General features: G+C 40.1%; 1 protein-coding gene across 1 annotated transcript in view; it reads left to right on the forward strand.

Annotated features, from left to right (window-relative positions):
• The window catches only part of ENAH (ENAH actin regulator), a 112163-nt gene that overhangs the window by 74006 nt on the left and 16252 nt on the right, over positions 1 to 21905 (forward strand). The window contains exons 5-7 of the mRNA XM_038760984.1: positions 1636 to 1720; positions 16011 to 16306; positions 19250 to 19360. Coding sequence (XP_038616912.1) covers positions 1636 to 1720; positions 16011 to 16306; positions 19250 to 19360 — 492 coding nt within the window. The remainder of the gene's footprint in view (positions 1 to 1635; positions 1721 to 16010; positions 16307 to 19249; positions 19361 to 21905) is intronic.

Raw genomic sequence — 21905 nt, forward strand, 5'->3', positions numbered from 1 at the left:
TTTCATCACTTTGCTCCTGGAATGCTATGACAGAATCCTTGTTTTTCTCCCTGTTTGCACCCTCTTCCCCAAGATTTATTCTGCTGGCTTCAATCCCACTCATGCACACTCCCCTTTAATGTGCCTCACGATTTCCACTCAAAGCAAAACAGTTAACCGTTGGCCTCAAGTGCTTCAGTACTTGGGGCCCACTTTTTGACTTTGCACATCTCCCAGTAAATCCCTGTTTGGATTCTTGGCTCAGTCAGTCAAAACTGCTTTCCATCATCTGCAGCCATTACCACTTTCATGATAATACCACCTTCTGGGAAAGGATATACACCATTCCTCTGATCATCAAACCTGCTTCCCCGACTCCTGACTTTAAAAACTGTGCTAAAAATCCCCCTTTCACAGTCTTTCCAGATTGTCCTCACTTTGGTATTCTAATCACCATAGTAACTCCTTAGCATTTATGTTTATCTGTAAATATATGTTCATATATTTGGGTTAAGTGTTTTGTCTTTCTTTTTAGGTCTTTGTTTTCACATTTGTTAGATTGTGAGCTCCTTAGGGGCAGAGATGGGACTCTTTAAACCCTTTTGTAAGTACCCATAGAGCCATTTCAGTGTCCTGACGTGATCAGGGTTCAAAAAACAGTGCTGTCTGACTGAATCCAAAACTGGAATGTCTGCACCATTTCTCTCTCCAAGGTTCAAGTTTGTTAAGAGTGAATCTGGGGCATAATAGGCCCAATGAGCTCACATGACAGAATCTCATTTTATGTCGGATTTGAACCTTCTCTTACTATGACCATGGCATTAATTATAGGCCACATCTATTCTCAAAGTAAAGGCCATTTATGGAATTAAAAATGCATAAATGTAAAAGTTAACTAATTGTTACACAAAATGTATTTTATGCCAAAAGAGGATCCAGCAAAAAAATACTAGTGTGCCAAGATTATTTTTTTTCAAGTGAAATTCCTCTGTCAACCATTTCCAAGTTATAGATATGTGTGTATGTTTGTGTGTATGTGTGTGTATTTGCACAAACAAACACACATATTCTTGGGCAAATTTTTACCAGTGCCAGTACAGTCAAGTCTTTAATCAAAAATGAGTGAAAATGATTAGGAAAAACAAAGCCTTCAAGTTTCGTTAGCATCGAACTCCAGTACACTGATAAGCCTCTCATGCTCTTTCTCTCCTGTTTTTCGTTTCCAGTGTTCTATTTAGGTGAGTTTTGAATTCGAATTCTTTCTTTTTAGTTTTCCACTCCCATGAATGGTTACCCCAAAGAGAATGTTTATTCATTGTCTGAGAGAATGTCAAGTTGGGTGCTTATTCAAATTCCCATTGAACACATCTTTTACGATTAAGCTTTTCATGTGTAAACGTTTACTTTCCTTTACTGTTGAACTTTTTCCATCTGTTTCAAGAATATCATTCTGGAAATAATAGAAACAATATTTTGCAGTCTTTCATTTGCTGCGTGTTATGAAGCTTATGTTTTCTTTTGCTTGAAAGAAAGAAGATACATTTGTAAATATTTATGTGATGGTTTTGTGTTTGCTTCCTGGCTTCTATGTTATATGTATGAATTCTAAATTATGCTAATTTTGAATCTTTCCCCCCCTTCACCCCCTCTGCTTAGGTCCAACATTGCCTCGACAAAGTTCGCAACTTCCTACTCAAGTGCAAAATGGGCCATCACAAGAAGAATTGGAAATACAACGAAGGTAAGGGGGAAATTGTAATTTTCAATCAGGGACCTTTTTCCTGGTGTTGGGGCATCTTATCTAAGGGAATCGAAGAAACTTAAACCTCCAGGTGTTCCTGGGTTTAAAACATGCATATTGGGAGCTACTCATTTTGCCAGGATGCATGATCGAAGCATGAACTAGGTAGGCTAGAAGTTTTTGTAGCAGTTCTGTGGCCAGAACAGCCCTAAAACTTTCTGAACTTCTGTAGGCAGTATTAGTTGGTAATATGAGTTAAATTGAGTGAATTTCTGAGCTTGGTCTTAGAGGTTACCAACAAGGACACCACTAGATGGATCTGTAATGCCTCTTAAAAAAAAAAATCTATCATTTGATTTTTCTGGCCCTGTTAGATCCTTTCAACCTTCATTTTCCTAAGTATTAAAATCAGTCTATCCTTGTAACATTTGCTAATACTATTGAGAATGAAATATGTACTTCTGTCATTTAATTTTTAAGGCCGTCTTGGGTGGCCTTTAATTTTTTATACCTAATTCATTATATCTGGCGAATCAACTCACCTTGCACTCTAGGTATACATTGTGTTTGACATTTAAGAGGTAAATATTTTCGGATTTGAACTGTATATCTGAGACTTCAGGGAACTATAGAGATTAGTTAGAATAATTGAGGTATATCTTTTTTTGGAAAATAAATCCTTTATAATTTCTCTCTTCCACATGGATGTAATATGCCATGTAGCATTCTCATTTGGAAAGAACTGAAATAGGGTTCATTTAGTCCAAGACCCAAACTACACAGAGAGTGACTGAGACATTCAGAAATTGTGCAAAACTTGAAACCTGTCAGATGCTTCCATAACTATTGTTGATAGCTAAAGGTCAGTCCTTACTGTTGTAATGTCTGTGCTGCATACAGGGCTGGTCTTTGATTTTTAAGCTGTCTCTGTGTCCCAACCTTTGTGAAGCCATTTCACAAGAGCAGCAACACTTCCCTTAATTGTAGCAGCCCTTAAGGCTGACCTGTCTGTGATTACAGGGGTATCCACTGGTTTTCTAATGTCATTGTAACTCTGCTTTACTTCTGCCTTCAACTGATCAGTAGCATTTATTGAGCACTTGGTGCAGAGCACTGTACTAAGCATTTGGGAAAGTATAATATAGCAGAGTTTGTAGGTATGATCCTTGTCCACTAGGAACTTAGAGTCTACAGGGGGATCTACAGATATTAAAATAAATTACAAATACGGGGAAATAGAGAATAAGGATATTTACATAAGTTCTGTGGGGCTGGACCCTAAATCATTTATTCTGCCCAGGGTTCTCTAGATCACGGCTGCTCGGATATCCTAATGTCGTCCACTGTCACGTGTCCCACCATTCATATTCGTAAAAATTATTTGCATTTATAGAGTATATGGAGTGTGTGGAGCACTATACTAAGTGCTTGGGGGCTTGAGGGAGAGTACAGTATAACAGAGTTGGAAGGCAAGTCCCCTGACCACGAGGAGCATACATCATTAATTTTGGTGAGCTAACTGCTTTCCACGGCCTCATTGGTACCTTGTCCGGTCATTTGAAAATGTATGGATGATTGGTGGCACTAGTAAAACTGCTTAAGAATCCAGTTGTGTTTTCTATAGGAAGTCCAGGTTTCTCACCCATTTGGAAGGTCGAACACCACAGTAGCCTTACAGATCTTCAGTTTAGGCCTTTCGGTTATCCAGAAGGCAAACTGGCTTTTAAAGTTCTGTTTTCTAACTCTTTTTGTGTCAGTGCCTTTTTAGAGAGTACACTGCCTAGAAAGCTGAATTTGATAGTGTGTCGAGTTTCCAGGGTGCAGTCTGTTACATAACTTCCATTTTCTTCAGGTTTGTCAGTCCATAGCATATTTTTAATAGCTGTTCGATAGACACTATCTGTGAAAAGCGACTATTCCCTGTTAACATTGTTAGGTTTCCTTGTTCCAGAGGGGCTGCTGCACTCCTGCACTGTATCAGGATCTTGATATTTAGCCATGATAGGTTTTTTGGTTTTGTTTTTGATTTGCTTTTGGGGTTTTTTTTTGGATTGAGATGGACGTCAACATTATGTAGAAATATATATTTTTCAAATGTAATGATTTAGATGAGTCTTTCTTCAATACAACTGTATGATCCCTTTTCAGTTGAGCTTTGTTTTAATTTGAAAGTTTGGAGAATTTTGTTGACTTCCTGATTCTTGATATAAACTTCTGAGGCTGAAAGACAAAGATATTGTTAATGGTATGTAAAATAGTGTGTTACTTATGTGAGTTTAGCTGAGAAGATCCTTGCTATTGTTTCAATGGTGATGCCTGATGTATTGAAATGAGCTAAATTTTAGAAAAATGGTATGAAAAAAATTGCACATCATAGTTAATTTAAAAATGCTGCTTCCTAAACTATGAATTCACTTGTATGGTAATACGATTTTCCTGCTGAGTATCAGAAATGCTGTTATTTTCAGGCCATATTATTCAGGATATCAAAAATCATTTTGAATTGTGTTGCTGGAATTTTTGGGGTTTTGAATCATAAGATAATTTGTTTAAATGTTTAATTTCCTGTTTTGGTATACATTTTAGGTAATCAGTCTACACTGAGGGTAGCTATTGTTTATAATGGGCTTAAGTAGATTATGAATTAGTAGTACTATATCTGACAATTTCTTAGTCTAGTTGAGCTAATGAGGTTTTTTGCTTGGATTGATTTGGCACAAATGTGGATGATCTTCCTGTTGTCATCTAAATGTTTGCATCTATATTTAGCACAAAGTATTGGCACACTCTGCTAACTCTTGATGTAACATTTTTGTAGCTCTTGCTGAAGTCATTAAGTGCAGAATTTCAAAAAAGAAAAATCCCACTAGTTAGCCAATGTTCTCTGAAACTGTGTATTTCTAAACAGAAGGACTCTGAATTGGGATTTTTTGCTAAAATCAGAAAAAGATCCATTAAGTTCCAGATTGTATTTAAGGAAAAGGGATGAGTATTATATTTCAGTTTTTTTTGGGATAATGACTCCCATTTTTTATAATAATTCAAAGATTGGCTGGTGAGATTATACAAAAGGATATAATATTGAATCAACTTTGAGTTACAGGAGACTGAGTGAAATTAAATCCCGCTAGATAATTTTACCATTGTTATCACCACACAGTTATTGAGTGCACTAATATGAGCTGAGCATTGTATTAGGTGCAGGGGAAAATGCAGTGGGAAAATATGGGGAAACTGTTAAGCATGGTTCTGACCTCAAAACTCACACTTTTGAGGGGTTGGAAAAAAATCGAGCTCCTAAAAATTACTTTGCCCATAATAAGAATGGTAGCTAATAAGGCACCTCAAAAATTGTTCAGTTTAAGTAGTCATCAATTCCTCTGGGGCCTGTCTACCACTTGAGGCTCATAACCTCACAAACACAGGTTAAAGACCACATGACTTATATATCTGCAGGAGGATACAGCTTCCTCTCCTGGTCGGTGAGACTTAAGCTTCACTTCCTACATTCCAGTACCTTCAGTGTTGGGAAGATCCTGGGCCACATGATTGGGTCTTTGTTATTGTTATATTACCTCTCACCAGTGTGGTAATGCTAACAGTGCCTGCAAGTATGGTTTTATGGCTTTTGGGTTTGTTTTTTTTTTGAAAACTGCTATGTGCCAGGCATCATATTAAGTGCTGGGGTTGATTCAAGATGATGATGATAAATAATAGTATTTTAAGCACATACTGTATGCCAAGCACTGTACTAAATGCTGGGGCAGGTAGAAGATAAGCTGGATACCGTACCTAAGTGGGACTCCCAGCCTAAGTTGGAGGGAGGAGGATTGAATCCCCGTTTTACAGATGAGATAAGTGGGGCCCAGAGAAATTGTGACTTGCCCAAGGTCACACAGCAGACAAGTGGCAGAACCGGGATTAGGACCCAGGTCCTCTGACTCTCAGGCCCATGCTGTTTCCAGGAGGCCAAAATGCTTCTGGTTAATAATAATAATGGTATTTGTTAAGCGCTTACTATGTGCAAAGCACTGTTCTAAGCGCTGGGGGGGATACAGGGTGATCAGGTTGTCCCACATGGGGCTCACAGTTTTAATCCCCATTTTACAGATGAGGGAACTGAGGCCCAGAGAAGTGAAGTGACTTGCCCAAAGTCACACAGCTGACAATTGGCAGAGCCGGGATTTGAACCCACGACCTCTGACTCCAGAGCCCGGGCTCTTTCCACTGAGCCACGCTGCTTCTCTGGTTGATATGGCTCTTGGATAGACAACAATTCTGTCCATACTGGGAGTGTGTAAAGGTCACCAAAACTGGCTTCACAGCCCCAGGGCCTCCCCCGCCACCACCGTTGTCTAACAGGGGGATTGGAGCCCCTCTCCCCCAAGTTCAGGTGGTGGTAAAGGAGGAGGTTAGCCCGTGCCAGGCTACTAGGGAGGTTGGCAAGAGGTTTCATATTTTGGACTTCCACCACCACTGCCATACTCCCTGACATTGAGGCTTAGAGTCTCATTCCCTGCAGGACTAGAGGGGAATGAGGGGGGCAGCTTGAGCCTCCTTCCATTACAACTAAGATCCTCGGGGCCTTGGATCCCATTACTCCTACCATGACATCAGTTGCTGCTGATTAGGATACCCCTTCCCTCTTCAGGGGCAAAGGGCAGGTGGCCAAGGGGAGGATAGTCAGATTTCCCAACATTATAAATGATCCCTGCCTAGAGTAATAATAATAATGATTATGATATTTAAGTGCTTACTATGTTTCAGACACTGTACTAAGCGCTGGGGTGGATACAAGTAAATGGTGTTGGACACGGTCCCTGTCCCACCATGGGACAGTTTTGATCCCCATTTTACAGATGAGGGTACTGAGGCCCAGAGAAGTGAAATGACTTGCCCACACAACAGACAAGTGGCGGAGGAAGGATTAGAACCCAGGTCCTTCAGATTCCAATGAATAAATAATTGATCATTGAGGTGCTCAAATAATTAGAAGCCTGAAAACCTGTAATTTATCTTTTTTTGTACCCACAACAGAACTGAAGGTCAAGCAGTTAGTGTTTCTAAACAGGTCAGATGTGAGTAAAGGGTGACCAAAAATCCCCCTTAAACCACAGTCAAGATCAAATCCCTTCAGTTGAATGTGAACAGAGTGAGTGCTTAACAAATACCATTACCAAAAAATCCAGAACAGTTAGTAGTGGAGTTTGCAAATACAGTATTCTGGTTTTAATCAGCAATATTAGCTGGACTTATGGTAATTTACGAAAGCTCTGTGAAGATGTACCAGTCAATTCCAATTTTGTTTACACCAGAACATCAACTATCCCAACTAACCAGGGATAATTCAGGTAATTGAAGTAGATAACCAAACAAAATGGGTTTGACCTTCTGAAAAACCCTGTCCATTTTGTTCAGTATGACATTTTTTCTGATTATTCAAGCAGGTACTGACTCAAACAGCCAAAATTTATAGAAGTTAAGCAAACCGAAGGGTGTTATGGTAATGCAGAACTAATATCCAGTTACTGTTTCCCTGTTTAGGCAAACTGAGATTTAAATTAGTAGTTATTAACATTGTGGTATATTAGCATATTAGAGATAAGGTTTCACTTTCCTATTGTGTTACACTTCATGTCATGCTTTGGGGCACTACTCGTGTCACCATTATTGCTACTTCTTTTCTAGGTGTGATAAATAATATATTATGAGAAACATGAGTCCATCTCCTAAGAACCAGTATTATACGTCATTGTTAACAGTGAATTCAGTTGAGTTTATATCTATAAATAGGTTTTAAATCATCAGTACTCCCTACAGGAGATATAAAAAGAGAATGTTAACCCTAGAGAGAAAACGAGTTCAGAGACCTGGAGCAATGAAAGTGTATAGTCCTCCTCTTGTACTCAGTCGAAACCGTGGACCAAATGTTGACCGTTTCCTTTTGTAAGTACTAAGAACTCCTTCCAAAGAGAAACCGTGTGTGTGTGTGTGTGTATTCACATAGTGTATTGTTTAAATTTATATACATATATATTTAAGTACTGTGCGTTTTTTTATTTACAAGGCTAAACTACTTCTTAGAAGACTTGTTTTTAATTGGTTTTGTTTTTTGATTGGATGAAGAAAGATTATTATTAGAAAGAAGTATAAAAAATTTCTTGCCTAATTTTAGCCCTTTCCTTTATTAGTGAAATATGCCTTTAGTAGGGAAAATTCCAGGGGAACAGAGAAAATTTATTTTTAAAATTCCAGATATAGATACTGTGCACACTAGATTTACTCTTTTTTGGAGGTATTTTTTCTTTATGTGACTTCAAACTACTTTATATATTTAATAGAACTGGTAACTTCCATCCACATTTATTATAGTTTCATTTCTACAGTAGAATTATATAATTGTAAATATACCCAATTTCACATTTAAAAATCAGCTGCATTTGAGAGATTGCAACTTTCAAGATAAACAATTTTCCTTCTTTGGCGCTAATTAAAATTACAGTATATTTTCTTACCCTAGAGAAATTACGATGACACTTTTACACTGGAATGGCACAGCTGAGACAAAATCTAGAAAGTAAATTTAGGAAGGATTGCAGATCCAATATTATGACAGAGGAATACTTAAGCTGTTAATGGAATATTTAAGATTCTAATGTAGCTGTCTCACATTTGACAGTGAAATTGATATTAGTGCTAGCATCACTCCTGCAGTGTTATTTTTTAAAATTAAATCCAGGAAGTTAAACTGTACTTAACCAATATAATTTTAACCCAGGCTCACCAAACCAAAAGTAATGTGGAGAAAACTGCTTTTATTTAAAATCAGTGGATTGCTGTTTTGCTTATCGAAAAATATGTTTTAATTTTATGTTATAACATGGTAAGGAAAAGTTCATGCAGACACCCAAGGTTTAGGTCCTGACTTTTTGTGGATTTCTCTAGGAATGCCATCATATCCAGATGCTTTCCATTTTTGATAACTTTTACTTCAGACATTACTTCCTGGAAGGTCGGTGCTGAAGTGTATGTATGGACATTTTGACCAGCTTTCTGTGGTTAGAAGGGCTCTCTTTGATAGTGGAAGATGTGTTTGGGAGTTCGTTAGCGCGATCACCATCAGGCAAGAATCCCTGCTTGCACTTGTGGAAATGATCTTCCCACAAATAGCATGATACAAAGGACATCTGTACATGTAACACAACTTGTTCTATGTATGTGAATATGTACTCAGAAATAGATCACTTTGAAGGTGTAATGAAATGACATTATGTTTTAAGGTAGATGTTTTAGGTAGTAGCTACCTTTGGATTCCATTATAGAGCCACTGTATCATCGAATCATGTCCAGATTAAATTCCATATTTTCCCGATTCTCCAGCCCTGTCAGAATTTTGAGGTTATGGATTCAGTGAATCCTATTTAAATGGAACCCCAGAATGCCTTTTTGCCAATAGTCTAAATAAAAACATTTCCAGGCTTAAAATTCATTTCATAATCCCCATTGGAAAAAAAAGTGAGTCTTCTACATCAGCCACACAAAATATTGTGGGTTCATAGGTCTAAGATAAAAGAATTTTAATAAAAATTGGAAATTTTGGCTTACAATGCCAATCCTAACAGTTCTCCCAGAACACGTTTTCCCTGTGCATTTTGATCATATGTTAGAAAATTTGGGAATGCTCATGTGATAATGGGCATCAGTCTGGAGAGAACACTCTGTGATGGTGGAAGAGACTGGCTCATGTACACAGCACCGGCAAAGGTGTGGGTACTACAGCACAGGTGTTCCTTCACACAACCCCTGTGTTATTGGAAAACTAACTGACTTCTATGTTGCTGATGTGTACTAGCATCTGTCAACAGAATTGCTAGCCCAATGTGGGAGAGCACTGTAGTAGGCATTTACTTAGTAGACAGTCACTTGGCTGTTTAGGTAGTCACTTGGCTGTTTTTGTGTGAGCAGTGGAACTTACCTGAAAACAAGGAGAACCTCTAAACAGGTACATATCTCTAAGCTCTGTTACGTCCCCCAACCTGTAATTTATTTTTGGATTTGTCACCCCCCTTCCCCTCAGTTGTAAGCTCTTTAAGGACAGGGATGATGTCTTACTATTGTACACTACCAAAGTGCAGAATAAGTGTTCAGGAAATACTGTTGATTCAGAAACTACATTTTGTATTAAGGAGTTCATAACCAGTTTAATTTGTAGTGCATTCAAGAGCAATCATTTAACACTTTTATGTCACCTTGAACATTTCTGCTTACATGAACTTTGGTGTATTAATCCAACCTGCTCTTCTCTCAACAGCTAAAGCTTAGTTTTTGTCCTCCAATTATTTGTCAATGGCTTGTGTGGGTCACCCTTCCCTATTGGATTGTACCCACTTTAAGAACAGGGACTGTATACTCTATTAAGGACTTAGTGCAGAGGTGCTCAGTACTAGTAAGCCATAAAAGCTATTTAAAAAAATCATAGCTTTTAAAAGATACATCAAAATGTTTGAGTGAAACCCTTCCCTGATGATCCCTTGAAAAATTGTCTTTTTTAGTTATTGGAAACTGCCCATTCAAAAAGTCACATTTAAACCTAGTCATTCAGTGCATAGAATCTAATAATTTTAACGTGGCAAAGTTAGGGTTTGGGTAAGCTATTTAAACTTCCTTGAATACAGTTGTATATATTTATCAACAAATGGATGCTCTTCTTCCCTGTTAAATTGCAGGTCTCCCTTAAAGTGTGAACTTGTGGACTGGGAATTTGTCATTTACTTGTGTTTTATTGCCCAAATGTTTAGAACAGTACATTGCACCCTGTGAGTACTCAGGAAATACTACTGCTACTTCTTTATATTACTTCTGTCTCCCAGAACCTCATATAGTGCTTTGCTTTACAGTAGGTGCTCAATAACTGATGACGTATAGGCACTATTGTTATATTTGCTAAAATAAAATTCTGTAATTATGAAGCTTGCCAGTTAAGATATAAATATATCTTGTTGACTGGCATGTATGCAGTTCACTTAAATTGCACAGTCAAAATTTGGTGCCTCAGGATTATAGCATTTCTGCAACTATCAGTAATTTCTTTTTTGTGCTTGCATGATCATATATAACATTTTTGTTTCAGCTATTCCAAATGATCTGTTTAAGTGAAATGGTCTTGCATAAATGGTGGAAATGTTGCAGTGCTCCACTTAAAGCTTTAGAGCCTTTTGAAATTCTATAGAAAATTCCAGGGAGGTTATAGAGCACCCACACACAAGATTGTGTTTCTAAGCTTTTTAGCAGAGGCACAGTAATGCTTTATTTGTGATGTCCAAGGCAATTGGAAATACCTCTTCCTGAATAACCAAAAAATACTCAAACTTGGATAAATTTAAGAATTCAGGTTTCAAAGAAACAGAATATGTATGCATTATACAATAAATAATAGGGTTTTGTTTGTCTGTAAAATAGGGGTAGGGTACCTGTTCTCTCTCCCTCTAAGATTGTGGCCCCATGTGGGACAGAAGCTCATTCCTATCTAATTATTATATGCCTACCCCAGCTCTTACTAAGTAAGAAGCAGTTAATAAATACCATAATTACTTTAGACTTAAAAACTGCCTCCTGTCCCCCCTTCTAGCCAGTCTTCAGCTCCACCTCCCTTGAACAATGGAAGGAAGATATTAGCCAATTAGGGAGGAGAAAGCAGAAAATCTTATCCAGGTTGGGAGACCACTTAGAAATTAATCTTTCCATAACCCAAGCCTTTCCTAGGCCTGACCTTGGCAATGCCTCCATTTATCTCAGATTCCTAAGGCTGTTCTGTACTGTGTTACTTACAAAATGAGAAGCAGCATGGCTCAGTGGAAAGAGCACGGGCTTTGAAGTCAGAGGTCATGGGTTCAAATTCCGGCTCCGCCAATTGTCAGCTGTGTGACTTTGGGCAAGTCACTTAACTTCTCTGTGCCTCAGTTACCTCATCTGTCAAATGGGGATTAAGACTGTGAGCCCCCCGTGGGACAACCTGATCACTTTGTAACCTTCCCAGCGCTTAGAACGGTGCTTTGAACATAGTAAGCGCTTAGTAAATGCCATTATTATTTTTTATTTATTATTAAAATACTTCTCAGATAAGTATTCCCAATATTCCTTAAGCAGATGACCAATACTGTTGCAGTCTTCTCACTTGGAATCTGTGGCAATAGGAAATGGAGATTGCATGGATAAATAATAATAATAATGACGATGGCATTTTTTAAGTGCTTACTATGTGCAAAGCACTATTCTAAGTACTGGGGAGAATACAAGGTGATCAGGTTGTCCCACAGGGGGTCACAGTCTTAATCCACATTTTACAGATGAGGTAACTGAGGCATAGAGAAGTGAAGTAACTTGCCCAAAGTCACACAGCTGACAATTGGCAGGGACAGGATTTGAACCCACGACCTCCAACTCCAAAGCCCAAGCTCTTTCCGCTGAGCCACGCTGCTTCCCACTGTACTGTACTGTAAATGAAATCTCTAGGCCATTCAGAAATACAGTGGAAGGATTCCAAGTCTGAAGAGACCCAGAGATATGCCGAACCCCCAAACTAAGGACTCTTATTGATTATATAGCTCCATATTTACTAATCAATTGTATTTATTTACTACCCCAGCACTGCCAAAGAGTCCAGATCTGGCCACCATAATCGTAAAGAGGAATTCTTGCACAGATGGCAAGAATACAGTAATCTTCTGAACAGCAATCTCCGCAGTTGAAGCTGAAGCAGAAAAATGAGAAAACTTTTTTCATAGTATTTGTTAAGCACCTACTATGTGTTAGACACCATACTAAGTGCAGGAATTGGGTTGGGGACAATCCCTGTCCCACATAGGGATCATAGTCTTGATCCCCATTTTAGAGGTGAGGTAACTGAGGCACAGAGAAGCTTGTGCCTTGCCCAAGGTCACACAGCAGACAAGTGACAGGATTGGGATTAGAACCCAGGTCATCTGACTCCCAGGCCCAAGCTTTTTTAACTAGGCTATGCTGCTTCTCATAAACTTAATTCTTAGATGCTTGCATGGGTTTTTCTTCCATTCATTCATTCAGTCGTATTTATTGAGCACTTACTGTGTGCAGAGCACTGTACTAAGTGCTTGGGAAGTACAAGTTGGCAACATATAGAGACGGTCCCTACCCAGCAGTGGGCTCACAGTCCACATATGGACTTCTGATGCCTCCATAATCACCAGGGGAAAATCCTGGATAATGTCACCATTCTTTTATTGCTGTCAAGATTCTAGCCAGAATCCTTTTAGATAGACTACGGAAGTGCATAGTTAGCTATAGTTAATAAAGCACTCACTGTGTATGTCAAATGTTGTGCTAAACATTGGGGGATAGATGCAAGATAATTAGATTGGACACAGCCCTGAATCTCCAAGTGACATTTTACCAAAACACCAGAAAGCAGAAATGATCTCTTCAAGTATGCTAACTACAGAAACACAAGGAACAGCAGCAAGACCTTTATTCTATTTTTGTGGGTCTTTCAAGATCATTCAACAGATGTGAGCTCTGACAATTAATAAAAAGTTTGGGTGGTCTTGAGAAGCTAGTTTTATTGTGGTATTTGTTAAACACTTCTAAATGCTGGGGTAGGTACAAGTTAATTAGGTTGGACACAATCCCTGTCCCACATGGGGCTCATGGTCTAAGTAGGAGGGAGAACAGGTATTTAACTCCCATTTTACGATTGAGGGAATTGAAGCACAGAGAAGGTAAATGACTTGCCCAAGGTCACAGAGCAAGCAATTGGCAGAGCCAGGATTAGAACCCAGGTCCTCTGACTCCCAGACTCTTGCTCTTTCCATGCTGCTTTTTTAAGATGTTTAGGCTACTCCATCATTATCCAAGAGGAACATTTTAAAAGTACAGAAATCCAACCTTTAACCATTAATTACAGTAATTCTTTCCCTCAGATTATTTTAATTAACCTTTGACACCAATTTTAATATTACACAGATTATTTTGACCCATTTGCATTCATTCATAATAAAACCAAAGGAATTTGCCAAATAAACCCAGGTGATTTGTAACATATAGAAAATTTTAAGAAACAGTTCAGAACATTGAAAGGCCAGAGTTGAAATAAGAGTTAACATTGAATCCAAAATTGGAGAAAAATCTTAGTACTCCCTCTGATATGAGAATGCCCTTGAAGGCTTTGAGTAGAGTGCAGTAGGAGGAATCTTGGGCATTTATCAAGGAACAAGCCTTTAGGGATAAGCTTGAAGGATTTCCTCCTGAAGCATGCAAAAATTCCAAGGAGGGATACAGCTTTGAAGACCCAGATAAATAGACAATGGGCAGGCTGACAGTTGAGATGAATAGCTTACTTCAGTGTTTGTTCAGTCTGGCAGGGAAGAGGTTCCTGGAAGGGATTTGAGAATGTTCCAGAATGGGGCCCCATTCCCACTCCTCTTGGCACTGTTGAGTTTTTGGTTTAGTTCTCCAAACTTCTCTGTGCCTCAGTTCCCTCATCTGTAAAATGGGGATTAAGACTGTGAGCCCAATGTGGGACAACCTGATTACCTTGTATCCCTCCAGTGCTTAAAACAGTGCTTGGCACATAGTGCTTAACAAATGCCATCATTATTATTTATTATTACAAAAGCTGAAGTTTTTGTTGGGGGTTGGGGAGAAGGGAGGAGGAGGAGAGTGATTTATGCCAGAAACCCATGGAATAATCCAAGTTTGCTCAAAGTTTTAGGCTTTTTTTGAATGTTTTGGGGCTCTTTTGGACTGTGGAATGTAAGCTCCTTGTAGACAGGAATCAAGTTTCCCAGCTCTAGTGTATTGTTCTTTCCCAAGCCCTTACTACAATCCTCTGCATAGAGTAAGTGCTCAATAAATACTGTTGATTGACTGATTGGAATGGTTTGACTAGGTTTTGAGGTTCTTGAGCGAAGAACTTTGTGCAGAGGGCAAGCACCTTGGGGGCAGGAAACGTCACTTGATTTTCTCTACAGTGCATTATATCAAGTGGGCTGTGAACAAATGCTGATACTAATACTATGTCTCCTGCTTATAGTATTTCATGTACCTATACAGTTCTGCCCACAGGTTTTCCATAAATACTACTGAATGAAGAATTAGTTGAATGCTTGAGAGTGGTTCCTGCTGTTGTTTAGGGTGCTGGATGGGACATTTTTCTTTGTAGTATTTCTCTCTGTGGTTTTTCAAATTGGGAATCTCTTGGGAATTGAAACCCATAAGCTCTCATTAAATATTTACAATGGGCTGCTGAAGTGGACAAGATTTGTTAGCATGACTGTCTTTCCGTAACCTGACAAAACCTTTCAGGACTTTCAGTCCTCCTCTCTGTGGCTACTGCAGCACCCTCATTTCATGCTCTATCACAGCTCTTTTGCCCGGAGCGGACAGCCTCCCCTCTCCTTCCACCCCCAGAGTTGGGACTGGGAGGATCTTCTGGTAGCCAGCAACCACAGCCCCTCCTCTTCTATTTTCCCAGCATCCCCTTATTGCTGGAAGGGGTGGGGAGTAGGATTATTGTAATTAATGGCTAAGGGTTGGCTTTCTGTGCTTTCAAAGTATTCCACATGCATAATGATGGAGTTGCTTAAAAATGTTAGAGAAGCAGCATGGCCTAGTGGAAAGAGCACAGATCTGAGAGTCAGGGTACTAATCCGGCTCTGCCAATTCCATGCTGTTTGACCTTGGGCAAGTCACTTAACTTTTCTGTGCCTCGCTTTCCTCAACTGAAAAATAGGGATTAATTAATGCTCCTTGCCATTTGCTGGGAGGATGTGGTCTCTATCTCAGGAACCTGTGGCAGGATTCATGTTCCTTCTGTAGCAGTGGGTTGATCCCATGTTGTCTCTACCTCTCCTCCCTCCCCACCACACACCACCTGCCCAGCAGATTAGGAAACCTGGTTATCCTTTTGTTATGCCTTTTTCTCGTAGTATGTAAATCAGGTCACTCTGATCATTCCTGAAAGGGGTGATACCCAAAAAGAAAAAGGCATGACTCGATCCGTGACAGCGCATGGAAATGCTGCTTCATTTGGTTTGGATTTCGGAGGGGATGATGTGAGTCCTGGGGGTTGTAAGATGATAACATTTAAGACCCACTGCTGTAAATGGTCAGCAGTGATTAAAAAATTTGAACCTTGTACTAAGATTAAAAAAAAAAACTGGTTTGTGTTGCCTTTATGATGAAAATCTATCTTCTATATGGGTATTTATGGACTCCTGTCTTCACCTAAACATTTTTCTTATATTTGGTTTTTCAGGCAGCTGCAGGAGCAGCAACGGCAGAAGGAACTGGAACGCGAAAGGTTGGAGCGTGAAAGAATGGAACGGGAGAGGTTGGAGAGAGAGAGGTTAGAAAGGGAAAGGCTTGAGAGGGAGCGACTAGAACAAGAACAGCTGGAGAGAGAAAGGCAAGAAAGAGAGAGACAAGAACGCCTAGAACGAGAAAGGCAAGAGCGGGAGAGACTTGAACGAGAAAGGCAAGAAAGAGAACGACAAGAACAGTTGGAAAGAGAACAACTGGAATGGGAAAGAGAGAGAAGAATATCAAATGCTGGTAAGGAGTTTACAGACTGTGGAATGTCCTTAAGGATATGTTGATGGATTGTACTGTGTGGTTGTGTGGTCCCTAGGATTGTCCCAGTTGGGGTCATTGAGCACATTTTGTTTTTAAACTGTAATAGCTTTAATAGATCATTTTTCTTTTTACTACTAAGAGCCTTAGGAGTGCCCTCAAGTTTCACAGGGAGTTAAACATGTCTAAAGCCAGTTTTAATACTACATTCCAGAGACTTTTTTGCAGGTCAGGGTGTCCTGATAGAACGTCAGTCATGTTCCACAAATCCATGCTCCCTGAAGAAATCGGGTTGATTCCAGTGCCCTTTTCCCTCTTTGCTTCCCTGTCCCACTAGAGTGGAGTTCTAGTGATTCTAGTGGGACTCACAGTAGGACCGGGAAGCTAGTTGACTCTGGGACTCTCCAAGCCTGCTGTAGAGTAGCCTAAGCTTCCAGGGGGCACCAGCCCGGTCTCTGAAGAATTCACTCAATTAGGGATGACTGTGTCTGTCCAGACCTCCTGTAAGTTTGGTCAGAACTTGATTGGCCTCAAACACTTTAGTCACATGACTGACTTGCTATATTCATCTTCTCAGTCAGCAGATGTGACAGTAAGGAAATCATTTTCCGGCATACTTCTGAAGCTTATATGCTGGATATAAAATGTAATATTGCACTGGAAACTAATTTGTATGGGGAAGCCATAAATGGGCCTGTACTTCGAATTGGTGAATTCCCATACTTGTCAAGTGTTGGAACTCTTCCAGGCACCAGGCTCGATAGAACTATTTAATGCACTGGAAAAGCAATTTAATAAATTATACCTTGGTGTCCTGAGAGAGTTGCGTTAACTTGTGGGTTAGCATTTACTGACTGTAAGAGTAAGTCCAAGGAATACAATCTCCTGAATACGGTGTGCTTCAGGTATACTGAGGGGTTTAACAGCATGGTTTTGTTACAGTATGGGTTCAGAGGATATGCATTCATTCCCCCCATCAATATTGGAGACTAGTTGCTGCTTTCCAAATCTTAGGGTGGGGCTTAACCTCATCCCAAGGACAGAAATAGGAACCAGGAGTCCCTTTCACTCGCTCTAGACCCCATTCTCTGGGTTGGAGGGAGCTATTTTTTAGCATTCCGCCTATCCAGAGCCTAGGTAGGTTTGCAGGGTATGGTGTGAAGTTCTTGGGGTGTTCTTGGGGTGTGTTTACTCACCCCAACACTAGAGAACTCTCAGACTCTTTCCAGAATCAGAAACAGGTCCTAGGGGCTCCTTTCCTCCATTTAAAAAAAAAAAAAAAAAAAAAAAAAAACAGGAAATGGACTGTAATTTAGCAGGGTGAGAAAGGAACTTCGTCCAAGAAACCAACATTTTAACAGATTTGTTGTATTTTCTAGATTGTGGGAGTACATAAGACATGAATTGATCCCTTATGAATCAAAAGAACGGTTGATTTAAAGAAACTGGCTGCAAGTTCTAGAAGCATAGATAAGACAACGCCTGAGATGTCTCTGGATTGTCATTTACAGATTAATAGAATGGTGGTATAATTTTTGATGCAGCAAGAGCTCTCCTTTGAGTTGTGTACTGACAGTTGCCCCATAGGTTTAATTAGCTTTGTTTAGTCAATCTGAAATTTAATGAGGTTTAAACCTCAATTCTGAGATGAACTCTGTGAATCTGGTTGAGCGCATATAGTTACTCACAGATCATAAAAGCAGAGAGCACACATTAGCTTGAGGTCTGCCTAGCATGACATTTTAAAGAAATCACTGGATTTTTTAAGAAATGTTTTCTTCATCTCTGTGATATTGCTGTCTCCAAATCAGTGAATTTGATTATATACATTAATTTTATCCAGCTCCTTTACAAAAATGGAGGAATAAAATGCTTTAATAGAAAGGCCTGATTAATCCACCCTTCGCTCCCCTCATCTGGGGAAGGAAAAGATACTCTTCCATCCTCCTATTGATCTCAACTAATGTGTTGGTAAATTCCTGTCGTTAGAAAAAGTTTTGGTGATTTCAAAATGGAGCTACTGATGATTACACTTTCTTAATAATTTTCACTTGTTCCTAATCCTATGGTACTAACTAAAGTCTACATTTATACATTTTGTTTGAATGCTGGTTTTGTTGCTTCATTAGCTCCCTTTTTCTCTCTCTCCTTTTTTATCCTGTCTTTTGCTGCTGTTTTCCATCTTCTGTCCAGCTCCATCTTTCGACAACTCCCTGTATAGTGCTCCACTTCCTGACTATTCCAGTTGCCAGCCTCCTTCAGCACCTCCTCCATCATATTCTAAAGTCATCTCAGTTCCCGTGTCAGATGGCACTCCAGATTATGCTGTAGGGACCTCTGTAACGCCCACTTCCACACCCCCTACACCTCCACTACGCCACTCAGCGACCCGTTTTGCAACATCTCTAGGTTCAGCCTTCCATCCCGTTCTCCCCCATTATGCTACAGTTCCTCGTCCTCTGAACAAAAACTCTCAACCTTCTTCTCCCGTGAATGCGCCCCCTTCTCAGCCTCCAGCTACGAAGCCCTTTGCCTGGTCTGCTTCCAACTTTGCACCTCTCCCTCCATCACCTCCAATAATGATTAGCAGCCCTCCAGGCAAAGCTACTGGTCCAAGACCTGTCCTTCCTGTTTCTGCTTCCAACCCGTTACCCCAAATGTCGCCATCACCCACAGCACCCAGTGGGCTTCCTGACTCGGCAAATTATCCAGTTCCTTCACCGTCTACCTCAGGTCCAGCAGTTCCAGCTCCGCCACCACCACCTCCTCTTCCTCCTCCTCCTCCTCCTCCTCCTCCGCCACCTCCACTGCCTTCCTTTCCACCACTCTCACACTCTGGACCTCAAGCTTCTCCTCCTCCTCCAAGCATCCCTGTTGCCTCAACTCCCTCATCCAAGCCTAGTGTTCTCCCTTCTCCCTCTGCAGCTACCCCTGCCTCTGTTGAGACCTCTCTAAGCTCTGGGCTGGGAGACTCCTCTGCTTCTGAGCCAGGCTTGCAGGCAGCCTCTCAGCCGATCGAACCTCCGACCCAGCAGGGTAAGGCCTTCTCTTATTGCTACTAATGAACTAATCAAGGAATGCATCCAAAAGTAATGTGTAACAACAGCTTAAACTGCCTTGGTGGATGGATAAACTACTTTGTTGGTGGCAGTAATCCTTTTACCACATTGAAATACAAAGGGGTGGGAGGGAGGAAGTGATAGTTTTATTTGGAAGATGATAAATGAGTTGTGCTCTGGTGCCCACCTTTACTGGAAAACTCTCTACCCCTGTTCATGTTAGGAATGGGAAGGTCTCTCCTGAAGGATGACAACAGATGAGTTCTTTCATCGTGAAATTAGTCATCTTTAGAACTGAAGAGTCACATTTAATTTTTAGCTTGCTCAGCTTTTTCAGTTATCTTTTGAAGTTAGTGCAAAATAGTTGTGTGCTGCTTACTCCTGCTTAATCTGATTCTATATCCCTACACCCAAATATGTGGGTTGGAAATTCCATTGTGGTAAATCATTTTTTCAATAATAATAGTTGTGGTATTTAAGCTCTTACTCCGTGTCAAGCACCGTACTAAGCACTGGGGTAGATACAGAACAATCGGCTCTCACATGGGGCTCACAGTCAAAGAAGGAGGGAGGACAGGTAGTGAATCCCCATTTTACAGATGGGAGAACTGAGGCACGGAGAAGTTAAGAGAAGCCCAAAGTCCCAGTCGGTGGCATTTATTGAGCCCTTACTGTGTGCAGATCACTATACTAAGCACTTGGGTGAGTGCAATACAGCAGACTTGGTAGCCACATCTCCTACTAACAGTGAGCTTACAGTCAATAGTCCCAGGTAAATGGCAGAGCTGGGGTTGGAACCCAGGACTCTTAATAATAATGATAATAATAATGGCATGTTACGCACTTACTATGTGCCAAGCACTGTTCTAAGCACTAAGAAGGATATAAGGTGATCAGATTGTCCCACGTGGGGCTCCCAGTCTTAATATCCATTTTATAGATGAGGGAACTGTGGCACAGAGAAGTTAAGTGACTTGCCCAAAGTCACACAGCTGACAAATGGCGGAGCCGGAATTTGAACCCATGACCTCCGACTCCGAAGCCCGTGCTCTTTCCACTGAGCCATGCTGCTTCTCACTGAGCCACGCTGCTTCTCACTGAGCCATGCTGCTTCAGGCTGTGGTTTTGCCACTAGGCTACACTGCTTCTCTGAGAAGAGCTGTTAAATAAAATGGAAGTGACTACTGAAATGATGTTTATAAGCTTTTATTTTAGCTACTATTAATAATAATAATAATAATAATCGGATACATGAGCTGGAAGGGACTTGGGAGGGACTGTCTGATCCTTCCTCCAGGCAGGTGACTGATGAATGCCATCTACGGCTAGTTCTTTTCAGCATATCCAGGAGGCTCGACGATCTCCACTGTAATCTGGTGGTCAAGCATTCCTCTTCATGTCCACCTGAAATGTTTCTTAGTTTAAGATAATTTGCTCTCTTTAAAAGTTCATTAGAGTAATTGAATTCAGTCATTGTCATTCCTTAGACTTCAATTCTAGGTGAAGGGACTCCATTGCCTTTGAACCTGGCCTAAGACATATTTAATGTCATCATTCATTTTTGTTAGTCTTCTCTGGAATGTAGAACTTTACTTCCAGGTGCTCTCTTATAAGCAGGAAAGTGGATTCTTATATGTAGAGAATCTTTGTGGCTTAGTAAATCTAGACCATAGCTGATATTATTATTATTACAGTTATTACAGTTGGCTCTTCAGCCATTTTTTTGTTTTATATTTACATCCCACCTCAAATTAAGTGATTAATAAATAGTTATTTGAAAGCTTATTGTGATCAAAGTTAATTTCACTCTATCATCCCTTTCTTGCAAGGAAAATTGTAAGTAGTGTTTGTTCTGACCACATACTTCTGGTGCATAGCATCCCATGCTTTGGGGCTTTTGTCTCCCCAGCAACTGTGAAATGAGCGAGAGGGGAGGAGAGTAGAATGAGCTTAATATCTTCCAGTGTAATATCTTCCAGTGTTCTGGGACTCCGTAAGTCTCAAAATGATGAGAAACCTAAACTGAGCATGTTTTGACATATTCTCTCGCCTGGATTTAAATTTAAACTAACCATGAGCAGTTGGGAATGAAGGAAGGCCAGGCGGACCAGTTTAGTCAGGATGGCCCCAGCTGTGGGATGGTTGTGTATTTTTCTAAGGTTTCCTGGGAAGCCTTAGGAAGTATGGTCAACCCCCCAAATGTCTGTTTTATATAAGATGTACCAAAGTGCTTACAGCTTTCTGTACGTAAGTACAAAAGTGCTGGAGTCTTTTTTTTTCCCTTAAGGTGTTTGAGAAGTATAGAGGGAGAGGGCAGTAAGGTTTGATTGCAAAGTAGCTCAAAGCTGTTCCATTTTTCATATTGAAGAATCCCTTTTAGCTTACAGTAACTGGGTGACACTCATTTTTGCAACACTAAGCATATTTTGTCTATTGACTTTTTTAAAACCTATTAAATACTGAGATTCAGCTTATGACAGAACACTAAGCATATTTTGTCTATTGACTTTTTTAAAACCTAT

This window comes from Tachyglossus aculeatus, chromosome 19 (genome assembly GCF_015852505.1).
Source record: "Tachyglossus aculeatus isolate mTacAcu1 chromosome 19, mTacAcu1.pri, whole genome shotgun sequence".
NCBI classification, from domain to species: domain Eukaryota; kingdom Metazoa; phylum Chordata; class Mammalia; order Monotremata; family Tachyglossidae; genus Tachyglossus; species Tachyglossus aculeatus.